Below are 12,257 nucleotides of genomic sequence, written 5' to 3' on the forward strand. Positions count from 1 at the left end.
CAGTTGTCAGGGGGAATTCCCTAACGATCATTACCAGACACCACATATGGCCAACATGAATAGTCTCGGTCTTGTGTTGAGAGCTCGGTTGAGAACTAAAGCTGGTCAGTGTCACCTCTCCAATGGTATCTCAAGATGTCCAGTCAGGGCCTACTCCACCCGCACACTCAGCAGGCAAGTCATTCACTCAGTGTACTAGCCATAGCTAGATTATGTTGTTCCCCCCCCCCATGTAGTGTTCAGATACCTCGGTGGGGGGCAAGTGCTATGTGGGGGGCAAGTGCTGGACTAGTTGCTCTATTGGGCTACTCCTTCTCATCACATGCAGACTGTCTCTCCAATGAGATCCCATCCTTGACACTGTATCAGTATGCTACGTGTCCATATTGCTGCAAGACGAGGGCCTTCCTTGACTACTACCAGGTGCCTTACACGGTGGTGGAAGTCAACCCTCTCTTTCGTAAAGAGACAAAGTTCTCTGAATACAAGAAAGTTCCCTTTGTGACTGGGGGAGGTGTACAGGTAGGCACATAGGAACGGTGGGTAGTCACAGACACGTGTCAAGTGGTAGACCTCTCTGCTACAGAATACATGTTTTTGTTTTGAAGTATGCCCAATTGAAGATATTGCCTTAATTAATATGTAATTACAATAATTATTACTAAAATATTTTGCGAGCATCAAACTTTGCATGCAAGGTTGATCAATTGATTTAAATACACACGATTCTTGCCAAATCGCAATAGTTAGATCGCAAAGGGTCAATTTTATCTGCTGATTTGGCTCATTCGCAAAGGTTTGTCACCTGCAAACTATTCTAGTAATACGGTGTATTCATGTCTCTCTCACCCATGCCCTCTCACCCATGCCCTCCTCTCACCCATGCCCTCCTCTCACCCATGCCCTCTCACCCATGCCCTCCTCTCACCCATGCCCTCTCACCCATGCCCTCCTCTCACCCATACCCTCTCACCCATGCCCTCCTCTCACCCATGCCCTCCTCTCACTCATGCCCTCCTCTCTTTAGGTGAATGACTCTACCCTCATAGTGAGCTCTGTGCGAAGTGCCATGGTCAACAATGGACTCTCTATCTCTCAAGCACTTGACTTCTATCCCCTGGTCCCATATACTGACAGTAAAGGAAAGACTCAGGAAGACAGAGCCAATAAGTACTTCATAATGTTCCCTGATGGTGGGTCTGACTCCCTCTCACTAGCACAGAGGAGGTGAGGTTTATTATCATGTGATATAATGCCGTGTCATGTGATGCAGGGAGGAGAGGGAGTGGAGAGAATGGGTCGACAATAAGTTGGTGCATATTCTACCTTCCAACATCTACCGCACCTTCTCTGAGTCTATCACATCGTTTGATTACATTTCTTCTGTTGGTAACTTCAGTCGCTTTGAGCGCGTGGCTACCAAGTATATTGGAGCTGTGAGCATGTTCCTAATATCCAAGAAGCTCAAGAAGCGTTATCACCTCAAGGAAGATGTTCGTGAGAGTCTGTACGATGCTTGCAGTGAGTGGTTAGCAGCTGTTGGAGATCGGAGATTCATGGGAGGGGACAGTCCCAACCTGGCTGACCTGGTAGGCCTCTTTTGTACTCATTTGACTGACCCCTACAGGCCTGTATTGTATTCTCCCTCTATTCGACTGACCCTGCAGGCCTGTATTGTACTCTCCCTCTATTTGACTGACCCCTACAGGCCTGTGTTGTACTCTCTCTTCATTTGACTGACCCCTGCAGGCCGTGTACGGTGTATTGAGCTCTACTGAGGGAATGGGCCCAACATTTGTTGATGTCATGGCCCACACTAAGATCGAGACCTGGTACAGAGATGTTCAGCACTGTGTAGACAAAGGTAAGACCTCCCTCTAGTGTGTGGTGTGTGTGGTGTGTGCCTCCCTCTCTAGTGTGTGGTGTGTGTGGTGTGTGCCTCCCTCCCTCCAGTGTGTGGTGTGTGTGTGGTGTGTACCTCCCTCCCTCCAGTGTGTGGTGTGTGTGTGGTGTGTACCTCCCTCCCTCTAGTGTGTGGTGTGTGTGGTGTGTACCTCCCTCCCTCTAGTGTGTGTGGTGTGTGTGGTGTGTATCTCCCTCCCTCTAGTGTGTGGTATGTGTGGTGTGTGTGTGGTGTGTGTACCTCCCTCCCTCTTATCATGTCCCTCCCTCTATCATGCAGGGCTTGGAGGAAACACAGATAAAGAGGATTGAACTTTGAACACTTCATATAATAATCATGGACAATTTAATAATTATGCTCATTATGTCATTAGTTTGTACTCATCTTTGTAAGCATGTGATTCTTGCAATAATAATAATAATTGATTGGTTGGATTGAAACCACATGACATGACATTCTTTGCTACACCAAGATCATAACACTGATTACATATCACTGGCTAAAATGTCCAAAATGTCCAATAGCAATTCTCTTGGTAGCTCTCTTAGGTAAGGATCTCGTACAACATCTGGAAAGTTATTAGCAATCATGTCCAGACAGTGTCTCTTCATAACAAGCACCTCGATACTGTCAGAGGCCTCTAACATTCGCAATACATTCTCCTTGCAGACGTTGCGCTCCAGACTTGCCTTGCAATGACAGTGGAGCTGACTGTTATAGAAGCCAAAGAAATTAGGAGCAGAGAATATGTGCAATGAATCTTGTGGTGGCATCTCGACTTGTCCGTGATAGATGTAGCGCAATAGAGACATGAACGCTTGAAGAGAGGGTACGTGTTTACCAAATGTGATCTCCACACAATGATCCTCGGGATTAAACGATCGGAACAAAGCCTCAAAGTATGAAGACCGTGCAGCCAACACAGCTTTGTGTGAGGGCACTATATCTTGCCCCACCTTCAACAAGATGTCAGTGAAAGACTTGCCAGTGTCCGAGGCTAATAGCTGCTGGAGGTCATGTTGTAGGGAAGGGGGTGTGGCTCCGCTCCCTGGGGGGTCAGGAGAGGTGGGGCGTGAGTGAGATTGCTGCCGTCGAATGATCTGTAGCATTAGGGACCTATCGAGTGATTCAAAGGTGGAGCTCATGATGACTGCCTTGTAGTTAGACTCTCGCACAATAAACTGGAGACAATAATCCTTGAGACTGTTGAGGCCAAGTTCAGTTGCATTCTTGAGTACTAGTAGAACATTCTGCTCATTAATAGAAGCTTTGATGTATTGCATACTGAGTTGGACCAGCAGTTCAGCTTCTAGTAGTAGGGCCACCTTGTACACATCAACCATAAGGAGCATTTGTGCTGAGCTCACTCCTCTAGCTGAGCAGGTCTCAAGATGCGGGTGAATTCTGTCAGTGTAGAGAGAGTAGACAGCCAATTTGAACGCTTCTCCAGACACTTCAGGCAGCTCCAATGACAGAGGATGATTGAGTAAGAAACACGGGCTGCTCTCAGGGTTGCTTGTAGCTTGGTACACAGCCAAGAGCTTGCGGCAAAGGTAAGGAGATCGTGCAGCTAATACGACAGCATGTGCCTTCACAAAACAACCACCCACTGACACATGAGTATCACAAAACTGTTCTTCCTTAAGCAGGCGACCGAAATCATTGACAAGTGTACACTTTGGGAAAGTAGAGAGACTAAATCGATACAAATCACCACTTCTGTTAGTGGCTGACTCCACAGTACCACCGAACACATACATGCCATTATTCCAGACTGCAGCAGAATGAAACACTCTCCTACAAGGAACGTCGCTGCTCTCCACGGGAGCCATTACACTCCATGCCCGAGAATCAACATCAAAACAGTGAACGTCATTGTCCAGTATTCCATCTGCAGCCCCACCACCGTACACATAGAGACATCTCCTATAAGCCACCATTGTGTGACCATATCTCCTCTGAGGGGGGGAGGGGGAACCACGCAACAAGTGCTCTGTACGAATACGAACCCACACACGATTGTTGAAGTTGAACTGGTAGAGGTTGTTGGTGATCTTGGCTCCACTCTGTCCAGAGAATACAAACATATCATTATCGATGACGGCCACAGGAAAGTTACAGCAAGTGGGGGGACTGTCTCCAGTCTGAGTGATCTCCTCCCACTTTGGGCTGGGGGAGATCAGGTCAATACGCCACATGTCGTTAAGTCGTGTGTGGCCATCATAGCCGGCATAGATCCAGAGATGGTGGTCATAGATAACAGCACCATGAGCTGAGCGTGCTGGAGGCAAGTCTCCACTGATCCTGTCACTCCAATCAATCCATTGACTTGTGGTGAACTTGTACTCAAAGAGGTCGTTCTTGTTACGCAGGTTAGAGTTGGAGTAGATGTCTCCAGTGTAGCCTCCAAACACAAACATGCTGTCCTGGAAGACAACAGCAGAGTGATGATAGCGTGGAGCAGGGGGGGTACCTGGCGGGGGGGGGGGTACAATAGTATTACTAGTAGCATACAATCCAGCAATTCCTAATGTACATACAAATGCTATCACCATCAACTCGTCCCTTTGGGCGTTTAATTTACCCAATGCAGTGTCTCTAATACCTACTGATGTGTGGGGGGCGGGGAAGGGGGGGAGGGGGTATGAACATGCCAACTACAACAATACAAGTCAATGGTGTGTACATGTATTACTACACCCACTACACACACACACACACACACACACACACACACACACACACACACATACCTGTGTACACCACACGAGCCCACGAAGAGTCCCGGATATGAGACACTAGGAAGTCATTCAGCATTCTCCTCCCGTTGTCCCCCCCAAACACATAGATCCTGTTGTTCCATGCTACAATCGTGTGCTTGCTGCGTTTGGCACCGACAAACTCTTCACAAGACGACAGTTTCTTCCAGAGATTGGATGACATCCTACGAGTAAAGTTGAGGGTCATATCAGTGTCTACATCAGCACTGATCTTGGAGGCTGTGTCAGTGTCATCATCAGTTGAGAGCAGTGACTCCATTGATAGGGCACCACTGGCTACTTTCTCTGGGGAAGGAGTGGCATTAACTGACATAGCCATTGACTAAATTCTACATTCGTAGCTATAAAGCTGATCAACAACATGAAAACATGACTGCGGTTCAATGTTATTAAATACTCATGTGATAATAGTTCTAAAAATAGCTAATCATAATCACAATAGATCAAATAACAACGTGTCCAAACAGTGTTCTTTATTAGGCTGTTCTGATGATGATGTGAATACCAGAGTCTGTGCTGATGACTCCACTCAGCTCCCCCACACCCAGACCATACCTGCACACATATGACACACACACACACACACAGTGACTGGAGCTTACGTTGCCTCCTCAAAAGGTTCTGTGTAGAGAAGAGAATGGGATCAATACACACACTAGAACACAGTGTGTGGACTTACTCTGCATTTGTCCCCTACCAAAAGGTCCGAGGTCGCCACCTTTCCTGGCACTGCCACAATCACTCTCTTCACTTGCCAGCTCAGCAAAACCAATCTCTCCATTCTCAATACGAGCACGGTATCCTAGCAACAGGATGGAACAAGGTCAGACAAGGTCAAGTACACACACCTTTGATAATCTCTATGGCTTCGTCCTTGGAACGAGTTATCTTGTCCTGTTTCCACGACGATGGGCGCCTTGAGCCACTGTGCTTGACCAGAAGATGAGACGCTTGCACCTACACACATCACACACATCACACACACATCACACACAGTGCATGTATACATGTACAGGCCTCTCTTGCTATAATGATAGCCTAACTACCTGTCCTGATGGCACAGCCGCTGGCTTGTCCCATATAGAGGCTTTGGTAAACTTATTGAAGTAAAAGGAGCGTCCAGAAGAGCGCGATTCTCGCAATTCCCAACCTTCTGGCAGTCCTGCCATGCTCTCTTTTAGGTTAGTATTCTAATAGAAGCACACTTAGTCCAACAGGGGGCGTGACTTAAGTGTTGCGATATGCTCGGGGTCACGCCGCGGTTTACAGATGAGTAAAGTGGGCGGGGCAGCTGACTAAAACAACACAAGAAGGTAACGAGAAGGTAAAGAGAATGAAGCTCTTGTCTGCTGATAATGCTGTCAGATGTTTCCACTTCTTCCTTACTATTGGAATATTTCTGCTCTTACTGGAAAGCCCTTCAGGTAATGCCTGGCTAGACTACACTGATAGTACTTGTATTTCCTTTACATAGACCTCCATGATGCGTGGATACACAAGAGCGCTTATTTCTTCATTTGTACAACTTTAGTGACTCTCTCACTGTTTATCTACTTGCTGGCTAGTCTGGTCAATCCTGGCTACCTAACTCAGAGCCCAGAATCATCCGTGGTGAGTCCCTACTGTGCGTGGGTGGGTGGGTGCGTAAACTAGGTTTGATTGTACAGCTTGTGTTGGGAACGTCCGATTTCAAAATTAAAAGATGTTACCTCTGTACGCTATGATGTTACCTCCCACACTGTACAGGACCTGCAATCATCCCCTGGCTACTGTAAAGTGTGCCATCATCTTAAGCCTCTTCGCTCCAAACATTGCTACTCTTGTGGTCATTGTGTGCGCAAGTTTGACCACCACTGTCCATGGCTGGGTAACTGTGTGGGTGAGAGAAATCATCGACTCTTCCTATTGTTCCTACTCCTTGAGGCCCCCCTCACATGCTGGGGGGCAGTCATTGCATGGTGAGATATGGCCCCCTCACATGCTGGGGGGCAGTCATTGCATGGTGAGATATGCCTCCCCTCACATGCTGGGGGGCAGTCGTTGCATGGTGAGATATGGCCCCCCTCACATGCTAGGGGGCAGTCATTGCATGGTCCGTACCATCACTTTTCTAACCCTAGCTATCTGTAATTTGTGTTCAGGTCAATAGCTCTCAGAATTACCTTTCTAATGGTGTGCTTAGATACAAATTCTGTGATTAGTCCAAATCCATAGAATCAAAAGCTATAGCCTTTCCTTCCAATATTCAACCATTTTGGTAGCGAAAGCCTGTAATTGTGTTTATCCTTTGCAGGAGTGGTCTGAGCTTCTCTGACAGCCCTCCTCTGCTGGTGTGGGCCACGTCCATCCTTCCTCTCCTGTTATCATTGATACTTTTGTGTGGAGGAGCAGTCACTACCTCTCTGTTAGCATTCTATCATACTTATCTCATGCTTACAGGACAGACCACGTGGGAACAAGCTTCTGGAACACATTATCTCCATGCATTTGACCAGGGATGCCCACGCAATCTCACCTCTTTCGTGTGTGCTTGGAGCAATTGGGAACAACTTTATGATCAGAAAACTAACAATCAAAACTCTGTCTGCTAGAATACAAATCAGCACTACGTGTCTTTCTTTTTTATCACATTCATTTATTCATACCACAAATTATCACAAAGTACAAATTGACAGCAAAAAAGTATTATAAACAGTATAATAATACAGAATGGCAGCTTGAGTCATTGTGTGTGTGGTGAGAAAGTTCTCATGTCTTGAGCAGCTTCTTGTGCTCTTGACAGGATATCTTGTGATAGTACCTCCACACTAGAGTAGCGCACTGACTCAAGAGAGAAGACACAGCGAATAAAGTGAAGGACCACAGCCTGCAAGAGGGAGGGGGCACACAGTCAGCTAGTGGATATAACAGTATATACAGCGTACCTTGAAGTGAGCACAGGTTTCCTTGAGAGATTCATCTGTACCCATGAACCCCCAGGCCATGGCTGGAGTCACTGTCTCACTCAGAGCATAGAAATGTGTCATAAATCCATTCTTATGCTGTACATATTATAATGAGGAGAGGGTGACATAGGAAGCAGTGCTCATGCACAGTCACCTTGAGCATTCCTTTCTTGGCCTTGAGAACAGACCACAATGCAGCAGAGAGGGCCTATAGTGTGTGTGTGGGGGGGGGGGGGAGTGTGTGTGTGTGGGGTGTGTGTGTGGGGGGTGTGTGTGTGGGGGAGGGGGGAGTGTGTGTGTGGGGGTCAACAGTAGTCAACTTACTGATTTCTTCATGCCAGTGGTAATCCAGCGATTCTGTAGCACAGATACAAAAGCAGACGGTGGACGCTCCAGGTCATCAAATGAATCCAGGAGAATAAAGTCCACTCCAATGTCATACACATTCATGGCCTTCACCTACCACCATATCACATGACAAACATATCTACCAATTAACTTGGTCCACGGTACTACTCAAGTTATGGCCAAGTTAGCGGGTGTAGCAAGATGTTCAGAATAGTACGTTTAATCAATAGTTTGGGAACTCTTTCAGCTGCCATAACTTGAGTACCGTTGATCCAACGTCAAAAATTTTTTGATTTTCTGAAAGCTTAGAAAGATACCTTTCAAATGGTACCATCAAAGTTGTATTTGAGCGATAAAAACTATTAGCCAATTATGAAAATAGCTATCCAAACAGCTATAGAACTACTCACTTTTCTCTGAGAGAGCTCCTCCACTGCTATTCTCCATGATTCCTCATCCAGCATAAAATCAATGAGCTCATTGAACTGCTCACAGAACAAAGTAGGGTTCCCTCCAGCACTCGATAGAAAGTCTGACATTAAATGCTGTGCAATACTAATAAAGTACGTGCGATTATTTGTAGACTGTAGTAAATGGTCAAAGCCCAATCGAACACAGTAGACCTTTGCCAGGAAATCATTCTGACTGCTACACTGGAGCAGCTCCGTCCTGTCAGTACGCACAACCACACTACCATTGCTAACCACCTCCAGGGCAGTCAAGTAGAGGGCATGAGGGGACTGTGGGGGGTATGTAAGCAATGTGGGGGGTAGTGAGAATTATCTCTTCAATAATCTATGGTTAGAAGACCCACCAGATCAAGAACGTCTACTGTGGAATGGAATGAATCATCGCTGCTTCCAGAGTCATGATCTGTCTCCTCCCATCTCTCCAACACTGGGCTGCTCTCTTCAATCACAACAATAGCAGGAAGTACGTCTGTGTCATATCATGAGAGGTGTATGGTGGTATGGACAGAGTTACGTATGTGGCTCACCTACGCGCTGCTCTGCTGTGTTGCTGGCCTGATTGAAGGTACTGGATCTATGCAGTGTAGAGCGCTTGGTGGAGGGGATGGGTCGATATCGCCGTCTCCTCTGCCTCAACACAAGTCCAGCCAGTATAGATAGTGATACTCCAGTCAACAGCGCCAGGCCTAGCCTACCACGCCGGCTGAGCTACAGGGGAAGTGAAGAGAGGTCACTCAGAACAGCTACTTACACGCAGGCTCCATAGATACTCGACAAGATTCTCCTTTAGCTTGGTAAAGTACATCTCTTTCATCTCAGCATCTGGGGGCGTGGCACATCAACTGCTTTATGGTATTGGTCGTTTCATTAACAAAGCATGTACAAGATAGTAGAGCCCTCATGTGTACATTTGATGATCCTTTACCAGATACGCTCACACACACGATGGAGACAGCTGGTGAGGAAAAGCGTTCACTTGTCCTTCCCTCTAGGAGTTTCCACAAGGCTAGATATCCGGTGGATACTCACCCAAAAGGCCAGCAGCAATGGATCACGAGGCAAAGAGCATCGCAGCGAGTACAAGTGAGTGGCTAGTCATGATCAAAAGTGGACCACCTAGTATAGTGTATAGGCTGCTTTAGATGACTGGCATTCAATATCTGCTAATAGATACATTACTAGTGATCAAACTATACAGCCTCTGTGACAAATGCATCCATTGCTACACATTTGTTGACCCGTTACTTCATTGCGTACAGTGATGGAGAGCACGAGAGGGGCGGAGTCAGTGACAAGTTGCTATGACAACAGATGATGGAGGAGTTACAAGGTGACACTGTGGAGTTTGCGGACAACCCATTGGACGTCTTGGACTGCAGATAAAGTAAGAAATAGTGAGTACTGCCGCGTGCAGAGTGTGACTTTTTCCCCCACCTGAACTGTGATCTGAGCATGTCATGTGATAGGCCTTGTCTAGAGCTACAGAATGCATCTCTTAGTTTTGATATTGATTGCTTTTTAGTGAAGTTATGACCTCCCGAAAGTTGCTTGAATTATACATTTTCTGCCTGTGTGGGTTACCGCCTGTTTTCGTAGCTAAGTTTGAGAGGCCATAACTTGTGTTGTGTTGCAGTTTCCAAAATAGTATGTTTGTATTTAGTAACTCTTTCACATCAAGACTGTACATACATACACAATTATTGCAGCTCAAGCTGAAATAGCTCGATTTGAAAATAGTTTTACCTTGAGAAATAACTTTTTAAGGAATTATCTACACGTAGTGAGTGGTCTAATTGTTGTCTCGCTTGTTAGATTCGTGAGGGTCAGTTGGACTGTTGGATGCTCTGGCTCTGGACTGAGGATGATTAAACATCCGCGAGGAACTGCGGGAAATGGTCAACAGTGTTCTCAAGAGATTCAAGAAATAGGTAGAGACATTACCGACACTTATATATATATATATATATATATAATTATGTTATAGTTATTGACTGGTTGACTAGTAATTATGGCTTATAAACAACCAATGCCGAGGGCGAAGCCCGAGGCTGAGGTTGTTTATAAACCATAATTACTAAGCAACCAGTCAACAACTGATTTATTTACTGCAAAAACAGCAAAACAGTCATTTGAACATCAGTGGAGACAGTCAAACTTGCTCTCACAGCCTCAGAATTATGCAGTTAAAACAGTTACAGGCATAGAACTAGCAGTACTACTGTGGAGCTACATGAGCTAGCTAGGTTCAGCTAGCTGGAAGCCATGCATAAACTTTGACCAGACCCGCCCACCACTAAATGCTGCAAGGTTTGTACATGTAGCTAGCTAGCTAGCTAGCTACCTGTACTGTAGCTCTGAACTAGTCTGTTATTGTCAACAACACCACAGTCTACTTGTAATTCTCTACTTCTGAGCCACAGCCTTGACTACTGAGAAAGCACAGAGCAAGAATTTGACTATAGCTACAGGCTTCAGCTAGTTCAGTTCAATACTGCCAAGCTTACACAACATTTTTGAATTTTATTGCGTGCAATGTACCAAATTTTGTCAAGATGCATCATATCAATTCAAATCTGCTGAGGAAGTAGATTATAAGAATAGTGCCTGGGGGAAGTAATTATATAATATAATTACTGGACATCACCTAGGATACGGACTGAATCAGTAAATAAATATATATAAGTGTCGATGTGTGTGCCCGCCCCCTCATACACTGTGTGATGTGATGACCCGCACCCTCATATACTGTGTGTGTGTGTGATGACCCACCCCCTCATACACTGGGTGATGTGATGACCCGCACCCTCATACACTGTGTGTGTGTGTGTGCCCGCCCACCCCCTCACACACACACTATAGGACTATGATAAGTCACGACGCAGCAAGCTAGCTGCAATGCACTTGAGGAAGGATGGATCATTAAATGACTCAAGCCGACGCCCATTTGCCCGCCCACTCATGTCAGAGGCCTCCATTGGGGAGGACGGACAATAGGAACAATAGTTATAATTGAACTATTTTAGTATGAATCAGTTGCAATTTTTTTGCAAGTATAAGTTGACAAACTGCTTCGTAAAAATATATGCAGTCTCATGAATTAGCCGCCCTCCAATGTGTTGCTAGGGCTTTACCTCGAGATATATATACAAGAAATGGTAAAGATCGTTAACGAAACATCTAAAATTGCCCTCGTGTAGACCCTTTACCAGACAGGCTCACACACAAAATGAATCAGCTGGTGAGGAAGCTTTCCTTGTCCTTCCCTCTAATAGCCTCGATTCCAGGCCGCTAAGGGGCTGGAGTCGAGGCTATCCCTCTAGCTTTCACAAGGCTGGATACTCACCCAAAAAGCAGTGTTTTATGTGGTAGTTTTTTATTCGGTACCCGTGTGACGGTACGGGTTTTTATCTTACAGAATTTTTTTTATATCTTGCCAATTAATTTTATTTTGAACATAGGAAACATAAATTTTTTTTGTTTCTGCTAAGGAACAATTAATTGTTTGCAGCAACCATCAAAATACTTGCTATAATTATACTGCTTTCCATCCCAAGCAACAACCTACATAGGGTAGCGATGTCAGACTGATTTTCATTTTTGCTATTTCTAACTCCTATGTATTACTATCTCTTTTGAACACTCTAGGCAAACCAGAAAAACTTTACTGCACTGGATTTGGTCAAGTGAATGCAGAGATACAGAGTTTTGAAGAACACTAGTCAGGGAAAAATTTGTACAAAAATTTACCGCATTTTAATGTACTTGGGCGGGACTTATGAAATTTGTTGTTAATACCGGAAATGATCTTAAA

The 12,257-nt window shown here is 45.5% G+C and overlaps 5 protein-coding genes and 1 long non-coding RNA gene across 6 annotated transcripts; 3 read left to right on the plus strand and 3 right to left on the minus strand.

The window, feature by feature from the left end:
• Positions 1 to 12: 12 nt before the first annotated feature.
• Positions 13 to 2,351, plus strand: LOC135342569 (prostaglandin E synthase 2-like). The gene is made up of 6 exons (XM_064539314.1): positions 13 to 174; positions 237 to 522; positions 1,028 to 1,227; positions 1,274 to 1,589; positions 1,750 to 1,864; positions 2,183 to 2,351. Exons 1-6 carry the CDS (start codon positions 47 to 49, stop codon positions 2,212 to 2,214), a joined length of 1,077 nt encoding a protein of 358 aa, XP_064395384.1. The 5' UTR covers positions 13 to 46; the 3' UTR covers positions 2,215 to 2,351.
• Positions 2,304 to 5,065, minus strand: LOC135342567 (leucine-zipper-like transcriptional regulator 1). The gene is made up of 2 exons (XM_064539311.1): positions 4,657 to 5,065; positions 2,304 to 4,376 (listed from the first exon to the last, which is right to left on the minus strand). Exons 1-2 carry the CDS (start codon positions 5,000 to 5,002, stop codon positions 2,389 to 2,391), a joined length of 2,334 nt encoding a protein of 777 aa, XP_064395381.1. The 5' UTR covers positions 5,003 to 5,065; the 3' UTR covers positions 2,304 to 2,388.
• LOC135342570 (peptidyl-prolyl cis-trans isomerase NIMA-interacting 1-like) lies at positions 5,063 to 5,891 on the minus strand. The gene is made up of 5 exons (XM_064539315.1): positions 5,730 to 5,891; positions 5,532 to 5,640; positions 5,363 to 5,485; positions 5,286 to 5,304; positions 5,063 to 5,238 (listed from the first exon to the last, which is right to left on the minus strand). The coding sequence occupies exons 1-5, from the start codon at positions 5,850 to 5,852 to the stop codon at positions 5,160 to 5,162; spliced, it is 453 nt and encodes a 150-aa protein (XP_064395385.1). The 5' UTR covers positions 5,853 to 5,891; the 3' UTR covers positions 5,063 to 5,159.
• A 74-nt stretch (positions 5,892 to 5,965) lies between these two features.
• LOC135342411 (palmitoyltransferase ZDHHC12-like) lies at positions 5,966 to 7,368 on the plus strand. Its single transcript, XM_064539142.1, has 4 exons — positions 5,966 to 6,107; positions 6,158 to 6,294; positions 6,430 to 6,641; positions 6,977 to 7,368. Exons 1-4 carry the CDS (start codon positions 6,017 to 6,019, stop codon positions 7,272 to 7,274), a joined length of 738 nt encoding a protein of 245 aa, XP_064395212.1. The 5' UTR covers positions 5,966 to 6,016; the 3' UTR covers positions 7,275 to 7,368.
• Positions 7,267 to 9,325, minus strand: LOC135342410 (mitoguardin 2-like). The gene is made up of 8 exons (XM_064539141.1): positions 9,198 to 9,325; positions 8,974 to 9,154; positions 8,791 to 8,915; positions 8,387 to 8,716; positions 7,953 to 8,087; positions 7,783 to 7,836; positions 7,608 to 7,724; positions 7,267 to 7,549 (listed from the first exon to the last, which is right to left on the minus strand). Exons 1-8 carry the CDS (start codon positions 9,258 to 9,260, stop codon positions 7,406 to 7,408), a joined length of 1,149 nt encoding a protein of 382 aa, XP_064395211.1. The 5' UTR covers positions 9,261 to 9,325; the 3' UTR covers positions 7,267 to 7,405.
• Positions 9,326 to 9,349: 24 nt separating this feature from the next.
• On the plus strand, positions 9,350 to 11,546 carry LOC135342414 (uncharacterized). Its single transcript, XR_010396877.1, has 4 exons — positions 9,350 to 9,529; positions 9,706 to 9,830; positions 10,259 to 10,374; positions 11,306 to 11,546. It is a non-coding gene; the product is annotated as an uncharacterized LOC135342414 (long non-coding RNA).
• Positions 11,547 to 12,257: the final 711 nt, after the last annotated feature.

The sequence above is a fragment of the Halichondria panicea genome, chromosome 10 (genome assembly GCF_963675165.1).
Source record: "Halichondria panicea chromosome 10, odHalPani1.1, whole genome shotgun sequence".
Taxonomy (NCBI): Eukaryota; Metazoa; Porifera; class Demospongiae; order Suberitida; family Halichondriidae; genus Halichondria; species Halichondria panicea.

Excerpts from the sequence above, each read along its gene's own strand:
- LOC135342570 (XM_064539315.1), bottom strand. The coding sequence starts at position 5,852 with ATGGCAGGACTGCCAGAAGGTTGGGAATTGCGAGAATCGCGCTCTTCT. Across the intron at positions 5,641-5,729 it reads CGGCTGTGCCATCAGGACAG|GTGCAAGCGTCTCATCTTCT; the intron begins GTAGTTAGGCTA and ends TGATGTGTGTAG. Across the intron at positions 5,486-5,531 it reads AGCCATAGAGATTATCAAAG|GATACCGTGCTCGTATTGAG; the intron begins GTGTGTGTACTT and ends TCCTGTTGCTAG.
- LOC135342567 (XM_064539311.1), bottom strand. The coding sequence starts at position 5,002 with ATGGCTATGTCAGTTAATGCCACTCCTTCCCCAGAGAAAGTAGCCAGT. Across the intron at positions 4,377-4,656 it reads GGCTCGTGTGGTGTACACAG|GTACCCCCCCTGCTCCACGC; the intron begins GTATGTGTGTGT and ends CCCCCCCGCCAG.
- LOC135342410 (XM_064539141.1), bottom strand. The coding sequence starts at position 9,260 with ATGAAAGAGATGTACTTTACCAAGCTAAAGGAGAATCTTGTCGAGTAT. Across the intron at positions 9,155-9,197 it reads AGTATCTATGGAGCCTGCGT|CTCAGCCGGCGTGGTAGGCT; the intron begins GTAAGTAGCTGT and ends CTTCCCCTGTAG. Across the intron at positions 7,550-7,607 it reads AAACCTGTGCTCACTTCAAG|GCTGTGGTCCTTCACTTTAT; the intron begins GTACGCTGTATA and ends TCCCTCTTGCAG.
- LOC135342569 (XM_064539314.1), top strand. The coding sequence starts at position 47 with ATGGCCAACATGAATAGTCTCGGTCTTGTGTTGAGAGCTCGGTTGAGA. Across the intron at positions 523-1,027 it reads TGACTGGGGGAGGTGTACAG|GTGAATGACTCTACCCTCAT; the intron begins GTAGGCACATAG and ends TCCTCTCTTTAG. Across the intron at positions 1,865-2,182 it reads TCAGCACTGTGTAGACAAAG|GGCTTGGAGGAAACACAGAT; the intron begins GTAAGACCTCCC and ends TCTATCATGCAG.
- LOC135342411 (XM_064539142.1), top strand. The coding sequence starts at position 6,017 with ATGAAGCTCTTGTCTGCTGATAATGCTGTCAGATGTTTCCACTTCTTC. Across the intron at positions 6,108-6,157 it reads CTTACTGGAAAGCCCTTCAG|ACCTCCATGATGCGTGGATA; the intron begins GTAATGCCTGGC and ends TCCTTTACATAG. Across the intron at positions 6,642-6,976 it reads TGGGGGGCAGTCATTGCATG|GAGTGGTCTGAGCTTCTCTG; the intron begins GTGAGATATGGC and ends TATCCTTTGCAG.